This window comes from Diorhabda sublineata, chromosome 2 (genome assembly GCF_026230105.1).
Source record: "Diorhabda sublineata isolate icDioSubl1.1 chromosome 2, icDioSubl1.1, whole genome shotgun sequence".
NCBI lineage: Eukaryota > Metazoa > Arthropoda > Insecta > Coleoptera > Chrysomelidae > Diorhabda > Diorhabda sublineata.
The window spans coordinates 4,155,204-4,176,749 of record NC_079475.1 but is presented as its reverse complement, the minus strand read 5'-3'; the positions used below and the strand labels follow the sequence as shown (position 1 = coordinate 4,176,749).

Genomic DNA, 21,546 nt, shown 5'->3' with positions numbered 1-21,546 from the left:
ATGGCAGTAGTTTCTTGAAAAATACCACTCTATTAGAAATCAAACATTCTATACAGTATAGTGTATGTATGTATAGTGAACGTTTTCAGTGAATTTGTAAACATGGGAAAAATTGGTTATGTGATACAATACTTTTATTTAAAAGATATTATTCCAACAAATATGAAAGCTAACTAGATTCTACTCTGGATGAGACTCCTTCTTCGTTATCAACAGTGAAATATTGAGTAGCAGAGTTTAAACGAGGCCGTACGACCTGTATCGCAGTGGTTGAACGTTGAACATTCCAAAAACTGTGGTATATTACAGATAAACTGGAAATTTGGATATGAGAAAGTTTGCTCCCAATGGAACAAAAACAACGTCGTGAAGATGTGTCCATCGAATGTTTAGCAATGTTTCACCAATATAAAGCCGAATTTTTGCGCCGTTTCATATATTTAGATGGAACGTAGGTTCATTACTTCATACTCGATACAAAAGAATAATCCAAACAATGGACTGAAAAGAGAGAACCGGTCCCATAAAAAGCAAAGACCGTTCCATACTCAAGCTAGGTCATGTTGTCGGTCTTTTGGGATACGCGTGAAATATTTTTCATTGTCTATTTTGAAAAAAGAAAAAACTATAAACGGCGAGTATTATATAAACTTATTATATTTAAGAGGAAGAAATCAAGTAGAAAAGGGCGCGTATGAATTGTGAATTGCTAGCTTATGCACCCTATTTGCCAGTTTTAGTCCCCTCGGATCATTTTCTGTTCCCAGTCATGAAAAAATGGTTTGGTGGTCAGAGATTTTTCAACAATGAAGAGGTGTTGTCGGCAGTTGATGACTATTTTGTGGAGCTTGACGATTCCTATTATAAAAAAAGTATCAAACTAATCGAACATCGCTGGGAAAAGTGTATGCAGCTAAAAGGAGATTATATTGAATAATGAATATATTTTTTTCGAAAATTTTTGTGTTTCCTCTCTTGTGCCAAGTATTTCTGGGACTTGAACGTAGAGGATCTTTGTATTTCAGTAAATGAATAAGAAGAATAAATTGGGTAAGGAAACTGTAATATGGTTGGGAACAACATATGCGGAAGTTATATTATCAAATATCACCTGACAGAAATCTGCTATATTCTAATCGTTGTGTACCTACCACAAATAGAAAAAAGTACGAATTAACCCCGATATCGTTCATTAAAAGTTGCTTGAAATTATTTTTTTCAACGAAATTATGAAAAGTCATTTCTGTGTAAATTCGTATTTTCTATTTATTTGGTCTCAAAACGATAAGAAAAGAATAAATTTCTGTCAATTTTATTTAGAAAGAATAAATTTGAATTCAGCATAATATCATAAAGCGTACTTATCCAGACCTTTTTTTGCGTTCCCTTTTTAGTAGTTCCTCTTCTATTTCAGTTACTTTCTGTAGCTCTATGGCTGCCAAGTTGGAGTATATAGAGAAAAAGTGCTTTTATAAATACCATATATGAAAAGTGGAATTGAAAACATATTAGAGAACTAATTAGCAAATATAAATAATAGCTCAATACTGAAATCACGAAAATTTTCTGGAAATACTGCCTCTAGTAGGTGTTGTAAACATATGTCGTTATGAAACCAAGACTTGATTTTATTAAAATATTCGAGTGGAAGGTCGCCAATAAATGAATTTCGTGGCGATTATTATATCACAATATTTTATCAAATAAATAGGTTAATATTTGACGAAAAATGTAACTGACCAATGGGATGTCAAATGTCGGAGAAACAATAATTTGGAATAATCACTTTTTTTCTTAACATATGAGTCTCCGATTATAAAAATCAAGACTCTAGTGATCACCATAAAAAGATACAATAGTGTTCACTTATTAAAGCGGCTAAACGAGTACGGAAGAAAATAGAAAAGAGCAATGAAAACAATCAAGTATTGATGTTAATAAAAGCTCTTTTTTTTATCAAAGCAACAACTTTAAAGTTTTCAAAATAATAGTCTCCTAAATGCTACAGTCAAATGCGGTAAATATTAATAATAGGAGCGTCTATCTACCATACATTGAATATACACAGAAAATTTATCGGTATAAAAATAAAGAATAAATTGTAGGAGTATATCAAATGAATGATATACACATTAACAAAATGAAAAGTATGTTGAGAATGAGATAATAAAATGCTAAACCTGTCAAGTATAAAATAATACATAGAATTGCTCGGTATCTAGAAAAAACTTAACTAAATATAACATGTATCGTTACATATCCAGCACATAAAATTTAGATGGAAATATCTGAATGGAAAATATTCAGCGTGACTAAATAAAGAACCGCGAACTTTCTAGTAGGCTCACTAAATTATGCTGAGATTCCTATTGACTTCTTCTTTTCTTCATTTAGGTTGGCAGTAGAAAATTTATGTCTTGATAGCTGGATACCTTGGATACCTGGATACCTTGATACCCCAACTACTCCTGGCAAACCCTTGATGAAAATACAGGACCTAGTCCAAACGTAAGAAGAAGAAGAAGAAGAAATACCTGGATTAGATGTTTAAACAATGTTTCGAAATTTACAATGTTGTTTCTTGCTTTTCCACATTTTTAAGACAAATGTGACTTTGCCAGTCTCAGCTCTTGTAGATTGTCCTAATAATTGGTTTAGCTCCTGTCTACCTTCTTTTCCAGTGCTCTTTCCATTGCCCTGTAGCTAATACCACATAAGGGTTCAAATCCCACGAAGGGATTGTCTGCCCCCGCTTTAGTGATTCATATTTCATATGATTCAAAATTTTGTTTACCTTTTTTTTGCTTAGTTTTTGACTTTGATTTAATATCTTCATTTATTCATTCATTCTTTATACAAATTATTTAGTCTACAAATCGAAAAAAATAAGAAAAGTATTTGTAATAGAAAATAATTTATCAAAGAAAAAATCACAAAATGGAAACTTATTGTTAAACAAAGATATCAGCTAATGCTAATAGGAAATTTTAACTATTAGTCATCATTATCTTGGGTTGAATTTTTGTCACTATGGGCCAAATTATGATAGAAATGGTGAAATATCTCAAGAACCCATTTTAGATTTTTTTGTAGGTCGCTATATTTTTTGAGCTTATTAGGTCAGAGTTTTCGTGAAGTGGAGTTAAAACGTTTTCTATGTCAAGATGCTCCTTTCGCCTTTATCTTCTATTAAAAATTATGCTGTCAAAATCCTGGTCAAAATCAGTTTTAAAACAGAGAATGCCTGGAGAGTCCTGCCTGACTTCCATCAAAACTACTTTTGAAATTCTCTGTTTTCTAACAATTTTGAAAGGAAACGTTAGTAATATTGTAGATCTTGAAAAATCCTGGAAATCAGGGGTTTTCATTTCAAAAACAACCTAATCAAATGTTTTTTTCCGAGAGAGCTGCCAACTGCATCCAGTCGCAAGGAGTCATTATTTTATAATTAGGGTTTTTCTTAGATTCACTCTCATTTACGGAATTTATACTATACATCGATCCACAAAAAGAGTAATACGTGACAGTAAACAAAACAAATCTAACGATAGTACGGGATTCAGCCTGAGAAAACGAGCCTGCACTGCAAAATAATGGGTGGGAGAGGACTTAATACTTGCTGATTTGATATAGCGCATCTCAACATAATATTATTTCGGCGACTTATACGGTTTTGCTCTGTAATTGTATGTGATGTTTTGGACTTAAGACATGTGAAAATCAGTTAATACTCTTCTGTTCTTATATTGTCTCAATACCATTCATAAAATATTATTTTGCCAGCTGATTAAGCGAGAAATTCAAAGAGATTTAAATAAAAAAAAAGCGGGAAATGGAAATGCTGGACTTCTGCTCTGAAGTACAGATGTATTCTATATTGCATATTCTATTTTTGTTTTTTAACAAATACAAGTGGAGATTGAGATTATTTCCTAGAAGTTCACTTAAAAAATATTATCCCACTTTCGATACCTATATATTTGGTGTTTTTGAAATTATAATTTTTATATCACCTTAACCTTTTTTGTTAATAATCGGATACTGTATCTTGCACCTCTATTTGTTCTGTGAAGTCCTCTGTATAATAAATTTAGAGGGCTTTTGTAGTTTTTCACTGTAATTGTTTCTATTCATGAAAGTTCTCCCAAATCAGGAATGGAAACGCTCTTCTTCTTCAACAAAGATTCGCAATTATTGAGACTATTATTATCTCATGTGAAATTTGAACCTCTCATTATATGAACCAGATTAAGAATTTTAAGCGATATGCAGTTCTGTTCTCTCCAGTTGTTCCACATCCTGAAATCTGCGAGCAATAGTATGAGATTTGTAATCTAAAGTATTTTGTATTAACACAACGAGGTGTTCTTTGATATTCATGAATCCATTTCGGATTTCTCTCATAATTTCTATCTAGTATTCTCGTAAGTTGAGTATTACGTTTCCTATAATAATTAAATATACATTCATAGTTTCGTCAAGGACTAAATATCTCAACAAATCAAATCAAATTCATAGTTAAAGGTAAATACAGTTTCTCTGGTTCTGGAACCGTTTGAAGCACTATAAGCGTACAGTTTATCAGGATAAGAGAAAAAAAATTGTGCAATAATTTAGTTCAAGTAGCATTGAACTCCTTGACTGAACACTATTTCTCAAGATGTGGTATTCGGCTTGAGTTGAATTACATATAACTAATGGGAAATACAATGGAAATAGAATGGAAGTACGAAAACCAGAAAAAGTTTTATAAACCGTATAAAGTTTGAAATTATACTGAACGAAATACTACAATTCAATATTAATTGCTAAAAATTGAGCAATAGAAAAATTAACACAAAAAAACTCAAGTTGATAGTGATGTAGTCATGGAGTAGCAATAATCTAGTGCTCTCCTTCCTTGGCCTAACAATGATCTGCAAGCTTCCCAATAGTAATCAAGCAGCTGTAGAGCTGAGAAAAAAATATTTATCAGTTTCCAAAGAATGTGAAGAAATATAATCACAATATAATTTGGAATATTATTTTATTGTTCCGTCTCGAAGAATAGATCTCTCGCCACTTAATTCATTTTCGCTCCCTATATTTATTGCTTACAAGCACTTAATTTTACTTATAATCATTAGATTATATTGTAGTACTTCTATTATTTTCCATCTATGAGTGTGAAAGGTATGAAAGTAATTGACAAAGAGTGTTCGTTTTTTATTCGAGTTAGTTTCTGAAGATCTTTTTTCAGTTACTTATATCATGAGATTACATTGATGTATCTTGGTAGTAATTTTAGAGTGAACTCATGATTTATAGATGACAATCAATCAATTATATTATATTTTTTAGGAAATTCAGCTGCTCATGTTTACAAGGATATTCAGGACCAACCTGTTCCAATGGATCCAATTCATTTTGCGATCCAGGAGGTGTACGCACTTGTAAAAATGGAGGACGATGCATGTAAGTTCCCATAAAATAGGAAAACTGCTTGTGATACTCTTGAATTATTGAGACATGAAAATTGAAACCGATCTTGTAGATGATGAGTTAATAGTTCCATTATTAAGGATCGTTACCGTGAACTATTGAACTGGTTCTAATAGAGGTGACTCATCCTTCATCAAAATCATACCTCAAGTGTTTCTTTCTAAAAAATATGTAAAAGTATATTTTCTGTTTGTTCAAAATGTTCACACCAAATGCAAACATCTATTCCCATGTTTTTTCACTTATTCGAAAATATTCTGTTATGTTTATGTCAAAAAAGCAGTAGATTTGTTGGAGTATTTTCAGTTTTGATTTATAACTTTCATTAATTCAAAAAAAGATATAAATTATAAAACATATGAATTGTTCGTTTCATAATTTACTATAATATCGTAATATAATCTTTCTCTCTCCACCTTCTAACTTGTTATTTGTTTATACACTGTACATACAAGTACATAGTTTTCGAATATTTTTGAAGCTTTCGAGATTATCACAATATTTAAGCATTTATTCTTGCGCATGGGCTATCAAAAGAGGAGCCGCGGCCAATATTTGTATGAAATCATCTTCAAACATTAAATTATATCGTTTTATCAATTCCAATAAAGATTTCATCAATTTTTTTGGTGTTTTTTCCAAAATCAAATACTATATCTCTTAAAAAATCACTGATTACTATGAGATGGAATGTGAAGAGAATATTTATGGAAGTCGTTTTCACTAGTGACATTTGATTGAGCAAACACAATATCTACATATTGTTCAACTTCTCATCCATTTGCGTAGGTGTATTGCCTTTCGAAAACAAGTATTTAATGGCAGCTCGATACCAGATTTTTTCCATTCTCAGAAAAATCTCTTCAGCTCCTCACTTATAAGAACGTGAAACTGAAACTAATAATCCAATATGCTAAAATTTCAGTTAGAATTTCTCAACGCATGCGGAAATTTATTGCTTGGACTAAGGTTTTATGCAGAAATCTCAAAATGCCGATTCCAGAATCCTGAGATATTTCGTATATTCAAGTAGGTATTACGTGAACCTCCACAATTCTATTGAGCAAATTCATGAACCATCGATATTTACAGACCACAGTATGATAAAATTGTATATTCTCAGTGTCGTAATAGTGAAAATTGGTACTTTTCACTAAAGCATTATTATGGAAAGTGAATCCCGTCAGTAAATAACAGACTTGAGGTCTTCTTCGTCTACGAATCGATCAAGAATCCATAAACAAAAGCGTATTCTGTGGTAAAAGTCATCACTGTATAAATATTTGTATAAGTATTTGTTCTTTCCACGGCTTCCACGAATTTATTTATAATTTATTACTGTATGTCTTGAAATTTTTTTGTTTTTTTGCTTACTTTCTTAACTATTGATGTTTTCATGGCATTCATCTATAGTGAGAGAATCATGTTACATTTTTTTAGAAGAAAATGCTCTTTCATCCCTTAAAATGTAACTACAGTATTATCTAGCTGATCCAAATAGAATTGTAACTCAAATGACAAGTTCAGGCAGAAAGTACGGTTCTGTTCCAGCATATCCACAGTGAATTCATATCAGGCGATTTGATGGAACACTACTTATGAGAAAAATACATTATTATCCTACATATGAGTAAACTCAACTCATTCACAAACAATATTGGGAAAAAATTGATTCTTCTTTTGTCCAGTTTTTGATTAATTTTGCCGTGATCTAGCGTAAGTAAACAGCTAATAATAAACAAAGGGTAATGGGAAAGATCTAGCACTCACGTTTCTCTCTGAAATGTGTGAAAAATATGCTAGAAAATTCAGATAAAATCCAATGAGATCCAATTTAAATAATTGCTTCTATACTAGTTCATTATATTTTTTGCACAAACCGTATATCATCCCTCAAATTTCGCACATGTACAAATCAGCAATTAAATTTCACTGGAAATTAAACAATTAGTTATATGTGGTTGACAGTTTTAGCAATAAATAACGCTATGATATGAGATATAATGAATGGGTCTATTTTCGATGGAGATTATAAATTATTTCTCTACTACACTTCGGACACCAGCAACTGATTAAAAAACTAGAAGCTCTTCTCAAATAAAAACAACATATATATGCTAACTATCAATAATTCATATATATATATATATATATATATATCAAATGGAGTCAATTTTGAAACTTATTCGTATCGATTGATTTCGAGTTGTGGTATTTGTCATTCTATGTAACAGATACTATCGTTATGAGTTGGGAAAAATTTACCATCATAGACCGATCTAAAATTGGTGTTAATATTTCCGATTTTTCATTAAATTGTCTACATAATGGAAATGTTATAGGACCTGAGTGAAATTGGATTCATAAAGCTGAATCACTTACTAAAAATTAATTGGTTAAAGAAAAATATCCTATTGATTAAATGTCATAATTCAAAATATAAACAAATATCACCATCATAATCAAATAACTTCTTTTTGGGTCATAACATACAGAAAAGCTAAAGCCTAGGGATGGTAACCCTCATGAAAAAGAGGGCATGCACTCAAAAATACGGAAATGTACGATTATACAAGAAATTTTCAAATTCAACCTTATTTTACACGTATCTCAATAAATTCCAATAGTCTTGAAGAAAAGATCGACACGTTCCAGATTCGTACAAGCCATTTCAATTTGGTTTTGGGTTCCAACCAACAACGCTATTTAACCCTTTCAGACGTACAGTACACTATGGTGTACATTAGGGTTGCCAACCGTCCTATTTTCCCACGACATGTCCTAGGTTTGTAGTGTCTTGGGATGTCCTGAATAGTTTTTTTAAGCAGCGTCCTGGGTTTTCAAATTTTAAAATTTGCGCGCCTCATATCAAATCTTGCATTAAACAAACTGAGCTAGCTATCCAGTCAGGTTACTATTTAGTTGTAACTATAATTTATAGTATCCAATATCTAATAGTTATAGTCTGTAACTTACCTCAGTTCAATTCATAAACTAAAGTGTTTAAACTATTTTTCAACTCGTATAGTTTTATTCAAATATTTTTATTAAAAAGTGTTATTATTTTAATTACTTGAATTTTATTTCACCTATTTTTCACTAGATATTTATTTAACTATTGCAACTTTATTGTCCTGGTTTTTCTAGCTTCAAATCCTGATTTTTTAAATTCGAGGTTGAGAACCCTAGTGTACATACTATTTAAATTATTATTTTGTTCGTAATTTACATGTGATCCTGTGGCATTTCTCATGTACATGTGTTTTAAAATACTGAGACTACTGGCGACATCTAGTAGGTAAGAACACAACTACTTAATCCCCTGTTGAACATGGCCAACGAGAAATTGGATTTGCCTAGTGAGTGATCATTTATTGTAGTTTTTTGCTAAAACTTTGAGCAATTTCATTGGAAAAGGACGGGAAGATATTACTAGAAGGTGGGATAAGAAATCTAATAAATACTTAAATATTCCGAGTCCTGAAATAATTGCAAAAATACAGTCACTAAATGGGAGGTTATGACTTATTAAATCAAATGATTAGCACGTATATAATTTTCATAAAATCACGAAAATGGACTTTGCGATTAATAATTCACGTGATGGATTTTGTGCTAGCTAATTCATGGCTGGAATATAAAAGAGACTGTCAACTAAGAAATATTCCCGAAGATAAAGTAATTGATTTTCTTCACTTTCGCTTTGATGTAACTAATGGTCTCTAATGGCAGGTAGGCCTATAGAAAATGTAAGAAAAAGAGGAAGACCCAGCACAACTTGTGATGATACACCAACATCATCAGAAACTGTCAGAAGAGGTGAGAAAAGACCCATTGCCGATGTACAATTTGATATTGTTGATCACATGCCCCACTATGACAATAACAAGGAATCCACTAGATGCAAAATGGCACGTTGCTAACAACGTAGTCATATTTTTTGTCAAAATTGTAGAGTCCACTTTTGCCTTGTAAAAAAAAGCAACTATTTTGTAAATTTCCCTAGAAATAACGTCTTTTTATAACATTTGAAAAAATTGTTTTCCGACCCTTTGAACATTCTATTGTACATATAGAAATCTACATCGGCATTTGTTGAGTCCCAATGAACTACATAATGTATACACGATCATCTTGATGGATAATTTTTTTTTGTCAAAGTACGATTTTATTATGGATTTCACAAAAAAACTAGAAATCAGGTCTAAAAGGGTTAAAAATGGTGGTAGGAAAAGAGCTGGAAAATCTACTTTGGCCTAGGTAAATCAGTAGTAAATTCCAAAAAAAAAATTTCTTTTTTGATTAATTTTCTATTATCAAATTTTACTTAGCTGGAAGGTGAAAAATTATTCCGATAACAAACACGTTTTTCTCACAATAGTCATATAATCCTGAACATTTATTCAAAAATATATCTACATCATCTTTTTCAGTCATGTAGGAGTAGCGGCTGTTAGATGTGCGTGTACCTCAAACTTTACCGGTCCTACCTGCGACACACCTGTAATTTCAGAAACTACACGAGGTAAGTAGATAACAAATTTTTCTAGTACACATTGTTTTTCATTATCAGTATTATTAGAAAGATTCAAGTGGATGGTTTTAACTGTATTGATTGATAATTCCATTCAACAGTAACAATACTCAGTTTTTATGATTAATTGTATTATTTTTTTTATATTTATATATTAATGATTTATCAATATATATTTCAAATATTGGTATGTCGAGTTGATATTAACAGCATAATATTTACAAGAAACCAATCCTCCTTTTTTTTGCTGTTTTTGATTTTAAAGTATAATAATAATTTCATAATGTTAGTAAATGAATGCGATCTGACTCCTGCACTAATAGAATAATAGATATTTCTACAGCTTATGTTGCAGAAACTAGCATACATTATTATTATATGCTTGTAGAAAATACATTTATCATAATGGCGCATAGTGGATAATTTAGTTTCATCTTATAGTGTATAGAATAAGTTCATAATGTCATTCAAAAGTTACTCTTATTCTCAATCCATACAGTGCAGGGCAAAGTAGCGCATTCGTTTGCAAAATTGTTTTAAGTCATAAATTTATTTTAAAATGTCCGGGCGGTGTTCCTGATTATAAAATTGTAAGATGACACTTGATATCTTTTGATGTTATTGTTTAAGCAACGAAAAACTGAATGAGCCACAAAACATGCATTTTTTGCAATGAATTAATTTTATATATTCTTTATAATATTTCCAATAAAAAAAGCACTCACACCTATTATCGTATTTCTTAAAATTCAAAATCGCGAAAATCCTGATTTTCCTGAATTAAATAATATACCTTAAAAATTGAAATGTTAAAATTTTTAATTTTTCATCAAATATATCTAATATCTGGAACAAATTAACTTAAATAGATTTGAATAATTTTGTTTTTTTATATGTTTTATTTATATTATAACAATATGCTCCCTACGCGCAGACAGTTTCTATCAATTTTCGAAAAAAACTATTTTCGGAGTCATTTCGAAATCATTCAAAGTCTTATCGATCACAGATTCATCACAGGCATACCCTTTCATATTGAAATCATGATCTAATATTTCCCGTCTTATTAATTTAGCAGAATCTTGTATTTTTTATGCTTATTGTTATAATCCCCTAAAATTTCAATGATTTTTCAAATGAATTGCTTGAGAATATGACCAGTGGTGATTTTGTTCTATCTTAAGGATGAGAAAATAACACTTTATCTCCGTACTTGGCAATCAGAAGATTTTTAAGTGTTCAATTATTAACAGGTTCATTGTCTGACTTATCGATTTCCTCATTGTCAGTAATAATAGTATTAAGAAGCTGACTTACATAATCTAATTCCACGAGAATAACTATTAGGTCTGCCCACTTTTTGACCTGAATTTTGTGTCTCGCAGTGATATTGACTGTAAACTAAAGTAAAGATTCAGGTGAATTCTTCTAAAACCATCATCATTTATTTTAGTAGCTAGTAACTTTTAAAAGCTTCTCCGCAGCAGAAAATTTTGAAATTGTGTACATAGTTCCATTAAGCCCTTCTCTTAATTTATTACAAATGATACGTAAGTTTTGATTGTTAACAGAATTTCCCGTAGCTCTTCTTGATTGGCGGAGAATTGAAGATGAACATGATTGAGTATTAAAAATATTCTCCTTATTTAATTCAGTATTTATTAATTCTGCTTCTTTTTGAAGTACTTTCATCCTACGTTTTATGTGTTGTTCACTAGTGTAAGAACAACAACATTGACGGTACCACGTAAACGATTATTTTCATCGAACAACTCATAAAATCGCACTGCCATGTCATCATTTCGACGAAGAGTCACAATTTTTTTTCTTGGATGATTCACTAAAGCGCTGCCATGACCCCAAAAGAGACTTTTTGTCGTCAGATTTTTAATTTTTTTGGGAATAAAAGATGATGAAATGTTACTTTGAAAAATACGCGACTGCAAAGTAAACGAGTAAATGTAGAATCGAGCATGACTGATTAACAACTAAAACGAAAATTTAATAAATTAATGTTAGAAGCAGTAAAAATATTAATTTTAAATAGAAATACTTCTCTCTTGAATTATTATAACATAAATAAAACATGTAACAATTTTTTCAAATATATTTAGGTTAATTTGTTCAATATAGTTGAAATATTTGATAAAAAATTAAAAATAGTAACAAGTGGCTAGAGATACGATAATATGTGTAAGGACTATTTTCATTCGAAATATTGTAAAGTATTAAAAAAAATTCATTCATTGCAAATAATGCATTTTTTCTGGCTTATTCAGTTTTCGTTGTTTAAACAATAACATCAAAAGATATAAAGTGTCATCTCACTTTTTTATAATTAGGAACACCTCCCAGACATTTAAAAACAATTACGACAATTTTGCAAACGAATGCGCCACTATGCTATGATCCTATAGTTACTTAAATACATTTCAAAAATTCTTAACCATATAGTGAAAATAGCTGTTTAATATTTTCTGGTAACTAGAAACAGTATGTAAGATGCAATATGGAAAGTAATGCAAGAATACTAAGAGAATTTTTGCTTAAAGCGGGAATACGATCTACACGGGATTAAAAAAATGTGTAGAATTCTGATAATCAGGAAATTATATTATATTATATTATATAACGTTCTACCATCTTCCAAGCCAAAGTAATCGTTATGATTGGATATGATTGGACGATATATAATCGACGCCATAGGAACACAGTGATATCAATCGACTCAGTTAGCAGAGCTAGAGAATGCTAGAAGCTATTGTAGACGAACATATAGTTACAACAAGATAAACTCTGCGGAGACGGATAGAAATGCCTTATATGAGATGAGCTGAGGCAAACAAGGATAGATCTAATGCCTCCAAAATCACTCAACTGCTCGACTTAAATGATATTCGGACTGGAAATATTAGGGACAAGAGGGTCGACAAACAGGAATAGCAGACCGTATTTTTGTATTATCGAAATTCAAAACAATTTTGTTTATGAAACAACTTTGTTGAAAAATGTGAACTCTATTAGAAATAATTATGTTACATAGAAATTATATCAGACATAATATGGGATAGTTGTTCCACAAGCAAAGGAACAATGTCCTAGACATATAAAGTGAAACATATAAAAGCGAGGAAGAAGTTTCAATAAAAATTGCACTAAGTGCAGCTTCAAAATTGAATCATTCATTTCATTTTAAATACTATTTATAATATTAAAAAAAAGAGAACCCGGTTCACTTATTTGTACCGCAAGCTTCCTGAATTGGACCATAATCTTTCGTAACGACAATTACAACAATAGAACCTTTTAGCTCCAGCACTAACTCCAGCATATCGAGTATGAATCCAAGTGTGAGATTTTATACTTTGTATCATATTTTCTTTCTTGATTTCTTCATACAATGCACAAAATCATGAACCACTATTTTCTGTTTTATGTTCCGGCATTTTGTCAAACTTTGATGAACTAATTTTTTAGAGGTTTTCTAAGTTTGTTTTGTATAACTGTGATTTGTAAAGGCTGCTTGTTATTTCCACTGCTTTCTGAGCTATTGGCGCTCTGCGAGACTACGAAGGAGATTTCGATTTTTCTTTGCTCTCTTAAAAATTATCATTGGTGGATATATACACCAGCAGCACTAATTGCTCATACCATAGTTGTATAGACGTCACGTTCACCACTGGTTAGACTTCTTATCTGATGCTTTCCTATACGAGCAACTATTTTTGCAAATTGTTAAAACAGGTTCGTCTACGTTAAATACCGGCTGTAAATTTATGCTTATCGACAACTCGTTCTAAAAGATTGAAAAAAATATTGACATTTTCTTTACTAAAGCTCTCGCCATTGAAATTCCTTCGGGTTTACGAAAAGAAAGATGGAGATTTCGTTTAAAAAATGATTAAAACTATTTTTTACCAGCATTTTTTTATCTTTATTGATACATTGCGATAAGGAATATTTTTCTGCAACATTGAAAATTAGTTTTATGAGATCCTTAAGCGTTAACCCAATATAGCTTTCTTCAAGGTGAAGGATGTGCTTAGAAATAATTCTTTGAATATCTGTAGAAAATACCAATGGTCTACAAAATGCTTTAGCATTATTGCAAACAGAGTTTTGTTATCAGCACTTTTGTACGCGGAAACAGCAATCAATAAATCAATTTCAGACCAGAAATGTGGTCGTCGTAATTGGAACAACAATTGGAACGGCAACTGTTTTTGGTCCAACAATATTTCATACTTAATGTTATATAACCCCGACAGACTACTAAAATTGTAACATGAAATTATAGATAGATAAGTAACCTTTGAGATGATACGACGAGACTCGTAATTAGTAACGGCTTCCAATCTTACATCAAAATAACAAAGTTTCTTCGTAAATAACATTGCATCAACCTCGTCTACATCTACGAACAGCTAGTTGCCTATCTAAAATTGTACAGATTTTATTAATCTTTGAATACTAAATTGGTCCAAATTAGGCTATAGTCTAAATTAGGCTATTTACCCTTGTATCATCTACAGGATTCACCAATTTTGACATAAAGTTCCTCATATAGACTATTTTGAGAGATACAAAAAACGTTGAAAAAATCATATTTGCCTGGAACTACAAAGTGGGACTGTAATTACAATAAACCCGTATTTTTTAACTTTCATACATATTTAAAAAAAAACCCCAGGAAATAATGATTTCAATGCACATGGTTTTAATTTTTTGAAATACAGAAATCGCACAAATGATGTATTAGAATTTAAATAAACTTCAATTAATAAATATGTGAAGAAATTATAGTTGGATTGCTTTATAAGGTAAAATAGAAAAATGTGAAGAGAAATTATAGAATGGAAAACTTTTAACAACTACTATTTACAATAAATGCAGAAGATACGGCGTTGTGCAGCACATACCTCTTTGAGGAACTGTTTACACCTTTGTCAGGCTTTCTTTTTTTTCTTGGCCTAATTACATATCATCCATTAGTGATTCTTCTAGGTATGAGCGATTATGTACCCTACTCTTCAAATCTTCTTCAACTACTGGGATTTTTTAGAAAATCGTATCGCTCCTGAACTTCTTTCTCTTTCGAGTTGTATTTATAAATTATGTTTACTCCCACTGTATCAAGCATGGCATACAAAATTCTTTCTTCTCGTTTTCTTTGCAACAGTTGTTAAATGACATAGTTCATCGATCATATCAACACCCTCTTTTATTCCATTGTAAAATAAGAAATACGACCGTCATATTTTTGTTACGTACTCTTAACAACAGTGTATTACATCGAAAACATACAAAGATGAATTGACCGATTTCTCCGTAGCTTCTACTAATTGTTTTGGTAGATTGGTTTCGTTTTTACATATGGTCCCCACTAATGTTGGTATAGAGTATGCATTGAGTCTTTTTCTCTTCCTATATGGTTGCCAGGTCGCCAAATCTAATAGCAGTACAGGCCAGTCAGTTTGGCGAGACATTTGGGTAGAAAGGACAGCCTATATTATTGAGGATTTTGTCTTAGTATTAATAGATACGACAAAAAAAATTGTATGTAAAATCAATATTTAGATTATTCTCTTGAATATTGTTAAATTATAGTGAAATAATAAATAAAATCTAATGCCAAATCAGTCTTAGGTAGGTACTTTTTTATTAATCAGTCATCAGTCAAAATTAAATTCTAGATGCCTAAACATTTATCAACATATTTAAATTATTCTTGAATACTAATGAAAGTCACAACTAAGACTTAACTAAAAAAAATAATTGAAAACTTCTCTTCTAAATTAATCTTGCGGGCCATGTCTCTCAGACCCGACATTCGGAAAGTTAGTCGGAAATTATCGTAAAATCGCTGAAACGGCCTAGCGGTTCGTCTACCTGTTTATGAGTAGCATCAGTTTGTGGTTGTGAATCTATTTGAATTTTTTAATTATCTTAATTTTTGTCTATGAGGCCCGGCGCTCCGGTTCATGTTTTTGTTTTTACATCGGGCTTGTTTTATTTTACTACGGCAAGTTAGGATAAATTGGGCATATATTTTGTATCATAATTAAATAGTTGTTTTGTTTAGCAGCAATGTCTAATTATGAGGAAGAGCAGGAGAAAATCCGTAAATTGTGGGCTGAAGCTGATTCAGAAGAATAGCCGATCTCGGACGAAGAAGGGGAGTTGGCTTTTGAAGGAGACTTAGTAGAATCCCAAAGTACCACTATCAGTACTACTACTATCGGTGGGAATCAGAAAAAGAGTGCAATGATAGCAGTGATGACAATAAACCTCTTGCAAAATTACTGAGAATCTCAACTTTCATTGGTAACCACGCGATGGAAAAAGCATTGTCCAAACAAAACGGTAAGAACTCGAAAGGAGAATATCATCAAAACACAAATCTGTAGATTTTTAGATTAACTCAAGGTTATGCAAGAGAGAGAATAGGAAAACTCACAGACCTATGTGAAATAAAAGCTTCTCTTAGTCTATTATATTTAGCAGGAACTCTCAAAAGTGGACGACTTAATACAAAAGAGGATTACAAAGAAATGAACTTGTGATTGAATGTTTTTGGTTAGTTATGTCTCACGATCGATTTCATTTTCTTCTACGATGCCTTCGTTTGGACAAGTTGACAACAAGAGAAGAAAGAAGAAATTCTAACAAACTAGCTCCAATCAGAAGCCTATTTCAAGCAGTATATTCCAAGTAAGCCCAACAGATACGGAATAAAAATATTTGCCCCTTTCGATTCCGCTAAATCTTATGCTTCCAATCTGGAGGTACATGCTGGAAAGCAATCTGAAGGTCCAAATGAACGACTTAATAACTCACAAAATATAGTATTGAGGCTGATAGAACCTATATCTGAAACTAATCGTAATATTACGTGTAATAATTGGTTTACCAGTGTTGAATTGATGCAAAAGTTGATTAGCGAGCACAAAATAATATATGTAGAGAGGATAAAAAAGAATTGCCTCTTGAATTTTTCAGCACCAGAGCTCGCCCGGAATTTTCTTTAATATTTGGATTTCAAAAAGACATCACTATGTGTCTTATATACCAAAAAAATATAGAAATTACAGACTTATATCCAATTTATATTATGATGATATGATTTATCCATCTACACCTGATATAATTATCTATTATAATCGTACCAAAGGAAGTATAGCTAATTTCGATAAATTATCTGCTACCTATGACGTAACCAGGAATATGAGGAGGTGGCCGATGGCTGTTTTCTTTGCAATGATGAATATGGCTGTGGTAAATTCTCAAATTGTTTTTGCGTATAATAATAAAACATCAGATTATATCTAAGGGATGTTGGAATATCATTGACAAGAGAACATTTGGAGTGACGTTGTCACGAAACAACTGTTCAAGTTCGATAAGACAAAGGAGACAAGAAGTAGTTGGAACAGGAGAATCATCTATAGATGAAGACATCCAACTAGATACCAGAAAATGATGTTTCTTTTATGAAAAAATTCAAAAATAGAATATTTTTGCAAAAAATTTGTATTCTTCAGTCATATCTATGCTAAGTGTTCAGAAACTGCAATAAATCAATAAAATCCATTGTTTTATGATATTCTTACAATGTTCCACTAGAATGTACTATTTTGTTCAACTTCATGTTTTTTATTTGCAGTTTTTAGCATATGTGACATTATTTGCTAACAAATTTTAAGTTTGTGGTTTTGTTTATTTGAAATTTTTTTAATATAACGTTTGTCATTAAAAAGGTGTATTTTTTCATTAACCCATGAAGATATTTTTTTGCGAAAAGTACGATATATTTTGATGGGTCTCAGAGCTCCGGTGTAAGGTCTGTTCCGAGGCGCCCAGCCTGCAGGGTTAAGCAAATAATAACTTCTTTCCTTTGAATTACACAATAAAAATTCATATTTTTGGTTTGCCGAAACCTTCTTTAAGAGCTCAGTTTCTTTCAAAATATATTTGTAAAAATCCTTACATGTCAAATGTTTTAAATTAGATTCTACAAACAGTATTTTGGCAGCAGTGTCAACATGTAATATGTTAGGTTCTTTCGTCCATTGCTGACCTATCAAATAATACTGACAACTAATTATGAATTCTGAAAAGCAATCTTGACTCATCGTCGATATAAACAAGGCTGTCCATTTCTTAGGTGCAGTTGATTGAAACATTTGCTGTCATCAATTTTGACGTTGTTTTGTGATGGATATTTATTGTATCGGAAACATGATTCCATTCAGAAACATCTTTTAAACTCATCCATATGAAATGTTTTTTGTCTTTATACAATGTACACGTTTTTAATATCCTCTTTGAACACAGTCACCTGTTCAGAATTTTCGTTGTCCTCAATGAATTGACTCTGTTACTATTTAGAATTCAGGAAAAAGTTTTAATCATTTTGAAAAGTTAGTTGAAATTTTCAATATATTGGTCATAATTCGAAAAAAATACATTATAAAATGTATAAGACCTTTTGAAGTAGTATCAATAGTACAGCACATACAATATAAAAAATGACGACTCAATGTACTGTAGTGCGCTATCAATCTAGGAATGAATAATACCCACAAAGCACGGGGGCGGACCACAGGCGGCTCTTCGGCTTGCGTGAGGGACCGTCAGTCAACTCTTGTCTCCTGAGCTCGGCCACTCTCGTTTGCGGAATGTTAAAAGCCTAACAAAAGCCAGACAAGCCGGACACCGTTTATTTTGTCTGGACACTCAATAAAACAGCCTACGTATGTCCGGCTTTAACTGGACGCTATACATATGACTTGAGAGAGCACATAAATGTATTTGCATCGCACAAGGTAACTAGTTTTAAACCATACTTCTCAGGTTTGCTAGGAATATAAATTTGTAAATGAGAAAGGTCACATTACTTCTGATGGGAAGTAATTTTTTTCTAGAACCTATTGCAAATATCTCCTAAATTTCTTCAACGGTAGCAAGTTGTTTGACTTTTTCTGCTCTTCTCGCGTTGATTTTTATTCATAGCTCTTCTAAATATTATTGATCCAGAAACGAGAGACCATGAATCATTGAATGTCAGAGGAGGTATCTTCAAAACGCCAGTTAAATACAAGACTTCGGATAAGGCATTCATTCTCACATGAGTCGATGCTCCAATAAATCACTGTTTAGATTTATATTTCATGTTTTTACGTTCAATTCCATCGTTGGTTAATTTTATAATGATATCCAAACTAACGTCTGCGCAAAAATATCCCATATTTGTTTCGGATCAACAACATTTTTAGCATATCCTTTCAACTGTGCTTAGTAAATAACCAAATTCTTTTGACGAGTTCTTCACATCACCTTTTATGCATGAACAGATAGGTCTGCTAGCATTTGCGCATCATCATGTATTAGTTACTCTAATTTATTAGGTTATAGAGGTCTTCTTCTATATAAGTTGCAAGAACTGGTTCCTAGTTCACGCAAAAGATGGCTTCATATACGACCTTCTCACGATTATTTTATCAAAAGGCTCTGTATACTATTATAATTGAGTGATATACATGGGTTCCTGTTAAAAATACTTTTGATTTGTAACAGAGTTTTACACACACTTTCTCAATACAGTACATTATGATACTAGAAGTGGGTTACGATTATTGTTGAGCCCAGCCTTCGTCGAGGCTGTGCAAACTGGGCGAAACATATAATAGGTCTTCAGCTCCAAGTGACATATATACTATTTCTTCTACTATTTTTTCTTCATTTACTACAAGCGTAACAATAATGCAATTCATAAGTAGAAAAAATTTGAATACATTGTTTTTATCTCAACTCTATTATTAATACAAATATGAATAAAAATTAGTTATGGCTTGCGTAAATATTATCTATTTATTAATTGTAAGATTAAAGGTGCAGTTTTGTATACTGCAATTATTTACATATAGATATTATTATACGTTTTAAGAAAAACGTTTTTTAATACCTTACAATCTTACAACCTTTATACTAAGCTGTCTGAACATTGATACTACACTCTATAAAAACTAAATAATTAGCATTGCTTTCAAAATCAAGTTCTAACATCGTTTCAATTCATATTAGATGATCCTTGAAATTTGACTGAACATTGAGTCGATTCATTTTCATTTCCTAAAAGTTAGTTTTAGCTAGAGAATATACAGGGTCATTCAAGGGATATATATATATATATATATATATATATATATATATATATATATATATATATGCTATGAACAAAGAAAACCTTAGATTTCGGTCATGTGCCCCTCCCACCATGAGCGCCCGTGTACAATCCACTTTAAAAACATCTGGTTCCTGTGAATGATTATATATTATGTACATCTTGTTCTTCGGTGGAATCAAGCATATTTTTTTCTTTATTTCAGTTGTGATTTAACGCCACAAGTCCTTATAATACGGTAATTAATCTATAAAGATATGCTAGGATCCTCTGATACTAATTAACTGTGAATCTAAGAATGGGAAATATCTCAAATTATAGTTTGCCAGAGAATACAAACATACGAATAAGTCCCTAAAGGGTCATTTCATCAATTTTACTTTTTTTTTTAATTGACTGAACAGGAATAATTTAATAAGAATAGATAAGTTCTTGTTATAGAATTTCATTTGTTCGGACTAAATGACCTTTTATTATTTCACACACATGAGGTAAACTAATGGGGAAGACTCATAATCTGAAAACTTGGGCGAAGTTTTGAAAATCAATATCCCACAATTCTCAGGGGGGTTTTGAAATATCTAATTCTAGTTGAAGTACGTTTCAAGGACAACCCATCCATAGAATGTCCAGAGACCAGAAGGCAAACCCCAGAAGAAGTGTATAATCAGAACTCTTTATAACAATAAGCTAAATTAGAATCACTACTCTATTAGTTACTGTGAAATACTTCACAAAAAACGACAATATCTAACAACTAAAGCATCGTGTGAAATATTAAAGATTGATTATGAAGTTATAAACAAATAATAAATGTAACTAAACTAGAAATAAGTAATTCTGTCGTCAGTTCAATGGAATATTTATTGAGGTTTGTCGTATGATGAACAATGGTAATACAAATTTCAATACCATTTATCACACACTATGAATCAAGGAATTATAACTTCTCCATCCCCGGAAGAAGATTTGTAAGAGACGATCTAAACTGATGGTATGGATTATTGAATTTTTGGCTCTTTTGGAGTTCTGTCTTAAAGTTCTCGGAGTTTGTATAATCATATCATATAAGTGGTTATGGTTATGTGATTGGAGTCATCCAGGAGTTTGTATGTTCTGTAATTTTAAATTAGTGGGTACCGAATGTAGTCGTCTTCTTCCTGGGAAAGAAGGTGAAGTTATCACAGTTCTAGTGTCTGAAGGGGATTTCGTTTTTTAAAGTTACAAACGATTGGTCAATCCTAAAGATCCTTATAGGATTTACATTAAATCAGATGAACAGGGGCGTAAAATCGTGAATTTATCTCGCTAACACTCTGGCCTATTGATGTACTTTGATCCCCGGACT

The 21,546-nt window shown here is 31.5% G+C and overlaps 1 protein-coding gene across 1 annotated transcript in view; it reads left to right on the top strand.

Moving 5' to 3' along the window:
• The window catches only part of LOC130453164 (uncharacterized), a 519,843-nt gene that overhangs the window by 454,026 nt on the left and 44,271 nt on the right, over positions 1-21,546 (top strand). The window contains exons 5-6 of the mRNA XM_056792772.1: positions 5,341-5,454; positions 9,915-10,006. Of these exons, the coding sequence (XP_056648750.1) occupies positions 5,341-5,454; positions 9,915-10,006 (206 nt within the window). The remainder of the gene's footprint in view (positions 1-5,340; positions 5,455-9,914; positions 10,007-21,546) is intronic.